We start from the raw sequence: 8,698 nt of genomic DNA, 5'->3' as shown, positions 1-8,698 counted from the left end.
AATGCCGGCTATAATTAAAGTCAATTATATTGTTGTTCATAAATTACAATAAAAGTGATGAGTTGGTAATTGTAATACTTATTTTCATGACTGTCTACATAATTTCGCAAACTATGACTACTTTTGGGAAGTTACATATAGCCTGTTAATAGCAAGAGTTGACTGAGCACTTTAAAGAAGAAAACCAGCCACGCACACGCCACGCAAGTTATTGAGGAAGGTAGGACACAGAAAAATGTAGAATTTCATCTTCAGCACAGGAGATATTTACATTGAATAAGAACCAATTGATTTGTCCCTGCAGTTGGAGGGTTTGTTTGTTTTTGTGCTGGGGGTGGGGAGTGGTTGACTGCTGTAGTTTGAATGAAGTAATGCAAAAATTAAATTTTTGGTATTTAAGGTATTTCTTAAATACTTGGTGTTCAAAATGCAGAGGAGAGTGGCTATATCACAGCTATAGATTTAAAATTTTTTTTTAAATGACAGAAAGTTACCTGTAGCCTGGGGGGTGGGGGGGGTCTGGGGGGTTGCTTGTTTTAAAAAGCAAACTAGAAAAGTGTTCCCTTTTGAAATCGAACCACACTGTGGTGTAGAGCATTGTGTTGTGTGGAGGGAACTTGGCATGCAAATGAATAAGACTGGTTCCTGCTCCAAGATGTCTGCCATATAGATTAGACAAAAGTCAGAAATGTTTGCTAGGAGAAGGAGGATGGGTATAGAGAAAATGGCTCATGGGAAGAACGTTGAGTACTGTAAAAGATTATAATATCTTTTTATTGTGTACACAATGCACTCAAATTTTGCTTTTCACAGTATGTTGCAGTATACATGTGATTTGTAGGAGCCAAGTCAAGCAGATAGCTAGAACAGCAAAGTAGGAGTCAGTGTGTCTACACACATGCTTTATTTACATTAATACCCATTTAAGGCGTTCCCCCCCCGCCCCCAAAAGTGCTCTTTTCCTAATGTGAATTAAAATAGCTAATGCGCATTTTTCTAGTACTTCACAGCAGAGTGCTTTTATACACGTGCTTGGGGGGGGCAGGGGCACTTTAGTTATAGCAGCTCTGAGAGCCACTAATTAAAAGTGCCTGGGGCATCTTATGTATCAGTGTCCCTGCTCTTCATCGTGGTGATGGGGGTGCTTCATTTATAGCTTGTTCAGGCTTCAGATAAAAGCACCCCGTCACCATTTTGAAGCACAGGAACACTGATACACGAGATGTGGGAGGCTGCTGGAGTGGTAATTATTAGGCCTGTGCGAAGCGGCTAGTATTTGCTTTGGATTTGGGGGACAGTGATTTGATTCAGTGATTCGAATCCCAGCCCAGCAATGGCTGTCTCGCCCACTTCAGCTCCCGGCACTTTGGAAAAAAAAGTGCCCAGACTCGCTGGGTGCTACCAGGCAGGGGGTGATCCCCACTGCCCCACGCTGTGGAGGTCTCTGCACGAGCCCCACAAGGCTGCTGCAGTTGGTTGGGGTTTTTTGGGGTGGGGGGGTTCTTAAAAGGCCAGAGCTGGGGTGGGCAGATGGGCAAGTTGTGGCAGAGCCCCCCATGCAGTGTGGGGCAGGAGGGGGCAGCAGGGATCGGCCCCCCACTTGGTGAATGGGGGCTTTTTTTTTTAAAGCACCGGGAGCTGAGGCTGGTGGGGCAGCTTTGGGGGGTGGGGGCAGGCAGGAGATGGGGCCTGGTGGGGGTCCCCCCCATGGTCCCCTCCCCTCCAGTCCCCCCACCCCATACTTACTGGCATGGAATCTGGGCCCAGCTCTGCTGCAGCGGGTAGGGACTGCCCACATCGTCGAAGCTCTATGAATCAATTCGGACCTTTTAATTAGTTCCCCGATTTGATTTTGAGATTCAGCTACTGAATAGAGTCGAATCTCCTCCGAAGCAAATCAGCACCCGGAGCTTCACACAGTCCTAGTAATTACCATGCTGCAGCAAACTCGATTAATCAAGTCTGCTCTGACACTCCGAAATTCCAGCATGTTAGAGCAGCCTTCCTGTTCATGTATAGGCACCCAGTGGTACTAGAGTTAATGTGCATTAATGAATGTGTAGGTCTGCCTGCTGTTGGATGGTTTATCTTGAAAAGTGCTTGAAGTGAATTTGTACAGCACACAAGATCTGGGAGGGCACTCACTCTAGGTGTATGGAGTGCCTGATAGGCAATCCTCTCATAAATGCCAAGTGGATGCTAGGAGGCCTACAGGGAATTGCAAAGGTGAAAGATGAAGTGCAGACAGGTTTCAGTTTTGCAAGAAATCAATTGGCACCAGAGATTCAAAGAAAGCGGTAGCCCATTCAAAGCCAAGGGCAGGGAAAAATGCTTTAGGTACAGCAGATTAGCTAGTTTTAGGATGGTATGCTATAAACCAGGGAGACTTGAGGGAAAGAACAGTAACTGGGGAGCGTAAGTTTTGAGCAAGTCTGTTTTGCAGCAATGTGATGTAAACTTCTGGGAATTCCTGTTTGTTCAAAGAGTGGAGAACTTGATTTAAAAAAAAAGGAAACATTCAGCCTGGGACATTGTCAACTGACAAGAAGGAGAATGCATATTAGTAGGGACCTACCGAATTAATGGCAGAAGTAGGCTTCGTGGCAGCTCTTCCAATTTCAGGTTACCCTGCGCATCCCTTCCCCTCCCCCCTTATTGCTGATTGGCTGAAGGGCCCTGGTGGCCCCGCTGCTTGGTGCTGACTGGCCAGGAGGCAAAAAACGGTGCCATATTTAAATGTGCAGTTTTTGCCTCTCCACTGATCAGGACTGAGCAGTGGGAGCCCTCTGCCAATTGTGGGGGTGTAGGGAGGGGGGTGCACAGGGGAACCTGCAAGATTAAAGCAGCTACTGCACAGCCCATTTCCACTGTGAATTCTGTAGGTCCCTACATATTACTTCAGAAGCAAACCGACTGAGAAGTCTGTCCATTATCAAAGGTAAAAATTGTCCTTGCAATCTACAGTTTACAGGGGAAACTAAACAAAGCTTCTAGCAAAGTAACAAAAATATTGATTACAGGAATGGAGTAATTCCTTCAGAGGTTTAGAAGGAAAATGTCCACTGACAAATAATTGAGGATCAGGTCTTGGAGGGTGCATCTCTATACAGTGCATTATAATATATAGACGTTATATAATATTTGCTCTGAGAAGCAGGATGTTAACTTGTATGGATCCTCATATGATGAAGGAGTCTGCTTCTGGTACCCACAAACTCATTTAGATCTAGCTTGGGTATTTCTTTGCTAGATACCCTGCAGACACCCTAGTTTGTAAGTAGTATGCTTGTATCAGAAAGTTGGAAATGCAGCTCATGCTTGCTTGTACTACCGTATTTATTAAAATAAAAGATGAGCCCATAGTCTTGGATTTGAGTACAAGGCAGCAGAGGGGAAGGTGGCTGCTGTGGCTCCTGCTCCAGCCAGGCTTGGGGTCAGAGCTGCAGCCACAGCACCCCACCTCTCCTCTGCCCTTCCACCCACATTCACAGCTCCAGCACCACTCTAGTTCAGGGCATGGAGCACATGATGACACTGGCCCCTGCCCAGCCAGGGGTGGCTGTGGTGGTGGTGGCAAGTCCAGGGCTGGGGCAGTTGCTACTGCTGCCTAGCCAGGTGAGGACTGGAGCCACCACATGTTCTGCATCCTGGGCCAGAGCTGCAACTGAGGTTAAGCAGTAGCTGGGGGGTGGAGGGGTACGGCAAGTAGTAAGGGTCAAGCTATTTGACTCCTCTGCTGCTTTCTCCACTGCAGTGATGGGGGTGATGAATTTTAAGACAACCCTCCAATAGGTAGATTCTAGACATGGAAAGTTATAGGTGGTCCATGTCTAGAATCTAGTTATTCGAGAGCTTTCTTGAATTGGTGTCGGACCTGGGGCCAGTTTTGTTCTAGGTCTTCATCAATGACCTGGAAGATGACAGAGTATGTGCTCAGCAAGTTTGCAGCTGACACCAAACCAGAGTGGGGAGGGGCTTAGTAGTTGTGTTGCCAGCAGGTCAAGGGGAGTGATTGTTCCCGTCTATTCAGCACTGGTGAGGCCACATCTGGAGTACTGTGTTTGCTTTTGCCCTGCCACTCACAGAAAGGATGTGGGCAAATTGGAGAGGGTCTAGCAGAGGGCAAGAAAATAGTGAGGGGGCTGGGGGACATAAGTTCTGAGGAAAGACTTAGGAAACTAGGCTTATTTAGTCTAGAGAAGAAGAGACAGATGGGATTTAATACCAGCTTTCAGCTACCTGAAGCAGGGTTTGAAAAAGGATGAAACTAGATTGTTCTCAGTGGTGGCTGATGACAGAACAAGGAGCAACGGTCTCAAGTTGCAGCAAGGGAAGTTTAGGTTAAATATCAGGAAGAATTTTCCTACTGTAAAACACTGGAACAGGTTACCCAGAGAGGTGGTGGAAGCTCCATCCTTGGAGTTTAAGACCTGGATGGACAAAGCTTTGGCTGGGTGATCTAGTTGGGGATGGTCCTGCCTTGAGCAGGGAGTTGGACTAGAAGGGACTCCTGAGGTCCCTTCCAGCCCTAGTTTTCTATGAATTCAAAGTATATTCAGATACCAGAGATTAAACCTCTTATTCCCTCCTAATAGAAGTTGTGCTGCCTGTTTCACTTATATTGCAATAGCAGCTTCCTAGTTGTTATTGCTACATAATGATATAATGGATAAGAAGCTAATGAGGGACACCATTGTTAGATCACCTAAAGCAAAGAATAAATACAATGCTTATGTACAGTCTTAAACTGTATTACAATAGTTTTGTTCTCCTCTCACTCCCCAAAACTTCATCATAAACAGCTTCTTTCTTCCAAAAAGTGAGTTTTGTTATACACTAGGGTATGGGCAGTTTTACCTATGGGTTAGCTACCCAGAGCACAGGTATAGTCTCAGCCAGGGAGCTGAAGTTCAGAGGGGCATGGTGTCATACTGGATTTAGAAGTCATAGCCAAAGTTAGATAAGCTGGGGTCAGAAACCAAAGCCAAAGACAAGGTAAGCTGAGGGGTAACTGATAGCCAGAGCTGAAGGTCAAATCAGAATCACAAGCAGAGAACCAGAACCAGGGCATACCAGAGGGCTTACCAGAATGGAAGCTGGAGTTAAACTAGAAGATCAGCAAAGACATGCATAGCCGATCAAGTACAAAAACTGATACTTTTGCCCCCACAAGGAGAATGGGCTAGGCTGGGCCTGGCTTTTAAGAGCTGGAAGAGCTAGGAACTGCTGCCCCTGGCTCACTCAGCCAGGCTCTGAGCTTGCTGCAGGTGGGGATGTTTTGTTTTGGGGATGACTTGACGTGATCTCCTAATTGGGACTGGCTGAGTCTAGGATTCTGGCCTGGCCTCATTACAGATTTTTGGGGGATAGAAAACAGCTGGAAGGGGCCATATTGTCTTTCATTAAGCATAAGACTTGAAGCCTTGAACTGTAACACATTTTCTCCCTTCTGCTTTAAAATTATTGTACTTTGCAGCTATAAGTTACTGTTATTCCAGTGTTAAAAATTTGTGAACTGAAGCTGCGAGTATAAGTGAATTGTACCTTAGAACTGAAGCTTCCAAAATTGCTAATCTGCAAAGTTGATCCAAAGTCTGTCTTACAGTCTCAATGAAATCAGTGGGCAGCAGAGATGAGGCTCTAAATCCACTTTTCCAGAGGTGTCAGACATCCAGTACATTCAACCTAATGATGAGTCTGAATGGCAGATTCACAAGCAACAAATTTTAATCATGTTTATGAAGAAAAACTTTCAAATACGATCTACAAGTTCTCTTCATGAGTCTGTGTGCAGTCTGAAACTGTAGTTCTGAAAACTCTGAATTTCCCTACTCTCTGGAACTCTTTTGGTATTGATGCTGACACCTAGAATGACATATTTTGAATGTTAACATTAACTACTTCATTGTTGATCATTCTGTGAATGTGTATTAAATCCTTAGGGCATGAATTAGGAGTTCCTGCAGAAAAAAGTGGGGCGGGGGTGGGAATTGGGAAAAAGGGCTAGAAACACAATGGCAAGAGGAAAGCTGTGTTAGTCTGAAGTCAGGCAGAAGGTAGGGCAGAGTGGCATCTTTGCAATTAACTGGTTAAGGAAGTACAAGCTTTTATAGATAATTCTCAATCAGGAGAATGAAGTCAGTATGAAGTGGAGTCCTGGTCCATGACTGAAGCTCCTAGACATTACTGTAATGTCTGTCCTAAAGGAAAAGGAACAAAGCAGAGCTAGTTCTGGTGCTGAAGTGTGTGCTACTTGATGCATGCTGCTAACAACAACAACAAAGTACTAAAAATAACTATAAATAAATTAAAACAACCCTACATCAAACAAATGTTATGGTTGCAAAATTAGATACTCAAAAGTTAGAAAACACCAGGAGTAAGGTTGTCTGTGCAACTGTAAGTTAGTAGCCTTGTGCATATGAATTATGATAATCATTCATTACATGTTGTTTTATCTACAATTCCTAATGGTTAATTATTGCAAGAAGGTTGGAGTCTCCTTTTGGTCTTTGTGCAAACCTCCTATTGACCTTATTGGTGGCTCTACTATGAACTGAGGAGAATGTATGATCTTTTATTTATAATCAGTTTAATTTGTGTTCTCCAAGATAGGGTTGTGGAACAAGGAAGGTAAAACATTCATTGACTCATCACACCTGCTATCATTTGGAGCCTGCATTTCCTGCTGTGCCATAACATTCTGTTCTGCAGATGAAGATATGCATTATAGAGATGTCTTCTTATATCTCATTCAGATTGATTCATCTGGTCATTCTTCCTCTGCTCCAATAACCTGTAAAATGCAGTTGAATTGTGTATCACTACAACCAATAACACATAGTTGTCTTGGATATGAAAACAGAAGTCTTGTGATTTTTTTTTTTTCATATACAAATATGCTAAACCCACAAAACGTAAAATAAGTGTATGTCAAGGAATAACCATTGAAAAAGAACAATTTAAAGAGGACCCTATGAGTGAACTTTGGTTTCATTTTATGAAATCAAAACAATGCATTTCTGTTTTAGTGTAATCGTCTCCTGTGTTTGAGAATGTCCATAGGTAGGTTCAGGGTCTACATGTCAAATTGGAGATACATTGTGTGCTTTTTACATGCTACACACAGGATTCTCCCTTAACATCATTCCCAGTCTGTTTGTCATGCTATAAAATTTATATTTAATTAATCTAGTTGACAGATGAGCTGATTGAGATTATCTATCTATCTATCTATCTATTACTTGAAGTGATATCTTCACTGACTGTATAAAGTAGATATGTATTTTAAAGATTATTTTGGCATACTCTTACTTAATATAATTGTTCTGCCATCTTTAGGATGTAGACTGGAAAGTGAGTCAGGAAGCTTTGGACTACTCTTATTCTCATAAAGGAAATGAACAATCAAACTTGCAAAAGCGGAAGGAAGAAGAGATAAAGCTACTCCATAATGAAGAGAATGAAAAAAGAAATAAAACCGATGGGGAAGAGAGTGATAACGGAGATTTTAGCACTGAGGTAAGAGTAATTAAAAAACAAACTGGGTGAATAGTTTTCAGAACAAATATTTGAATATCCTGTGGTCAACTTGTTCTGTGCATGCTGCTAGGAAAAATAGCAGAAGAGCGAAAGCAAAATGATAGCCTGTGAATAAGACATTCCCCGTTCGTCTTCCTAGGAGTTAGGTTTCCATACACCAGTCCTTCTAAAATGAATATAATTAGTCTCTTAGAAACTATATTTAATTCTATTCTAGAAGGTTATTCCAGAGAAGCAGTTTTTAAAGTTGGGCACGTTGGTATTTGAGAGAAGGATGTTAAAGTATTTTAGTTTCACTGTTTATGGTTTATCTAGCTCTTCATTCCTACAAGTTTATGTTACATGTTACAGGGTTGATTTTTTTTTTTGAACATTAAATAAAGGGAGTCTTGCTTGGGCATATCTAAGCATGTTTATGGTAGATTGAAGGAGTAAAATGGACACTGAGAGTGCTTCCACAAGTTACGTTTTTTGCGCTATCAGGCCCCTGAAAGTGCTCTACAGCCATGACGTAACACACGTACACAGCTGCAGAGCGCTTTTAGAATGGCCAATCGCACGAAAAATTTACCCTGGTCAAATGAGGTAATGGATGAAGATGCTGTAAAGCAGAGTGCCTTAGGAAACTTGTGTTCCCTCCTGGGTTAACTTTTCCTGCTTTGTGGGGCTGGGCTCATGCTCGGGCCCCAGTGAGTGCCCTGATTCCAAGGCTGTCAGCTGGGGAGGGAGGGGAAAGGAAAGGGAGCAGCCAGCATGGTACTGCCAGCTGCTTTGCCTGGCCAACGCTGGAGGGCGGGGGGGGGGCAAGGTGGAACAGAGCCCCCTCACCTCAGTCTCTCGCCCCCCTGCTACCCCTGCTCGGGTATTGGAGGGAGCTGGGCCTTACCCGAGAGGCAAGGGGGGGACTCCCTTCCCCCACCTCTGGCCTGGGCCTTTTGACAGTAGCAGCACGGAGCTGCCAGCTGCTTTGAATGGTCAAAGCTGAGGGCAAGGTAGAACAGAGCCCCCTTGCCTTGCAGGCCTGGCCTATCTCCCCCCTGTCACAACCCAAGGGTGTGATTTTTGTTTGTGTGTGCTTCGGCACTGCTAAATTATTTCCCGCCACTCGTACCTTTCTTTGCAGGGTGCATTTCTAGGTTGCAAAAAGAGAAATGCA

General features: G+C 43.8%; 1 protein-coding gene across 1 annotated transcript in view; it reads left to right on the top strand.

Annotated features, from left to right (window-relative positions):
* Nucleotides 1-86: 86 nt before the first annotated feature.
* NFE2L3 (nuclear factor, erythroid 2 like 3) overlaps nucleotides 87-8,698 on the top strand; it is a 34,320-nt gene continuing 25,708 nt past the window's right edge. The window contains exons 1-3 of the mRNA XM_014521229.2: nucleotides 87-106; nucleotides 178-220; nucleotides 7,342-7,521. Of these exons, the coding sequence (XP_014376715.1) occupies nucleotides 87-106; nucleotides 178-220; nucleotides 7,342-7,521 (243 nt within the window). The remainder of the gene's footprint in view (nucleotides 107-177; nucleotides 221-7,341; nucleotides 7,522-8,698) is intronic.

This window comes from Alligator sinensis, unplaced genomic scaffold, assembly GCF_000455745.1.
Source record: "Alligator sinensis unplaced genomic scaffold, ASM45574v1 scaffold29_2, whole genome shotgun sequence".
NCBI lineage: Eukaryota > Metazoa > Chordata > Crocodylia > Alligatoridae > Alligator > Alligator sinensis.
The sequence above is the reverse complement of the archived record's forward strand: the minus strand, read 5'-3'. Positions and strand labels throughout refer to the sequence as shown.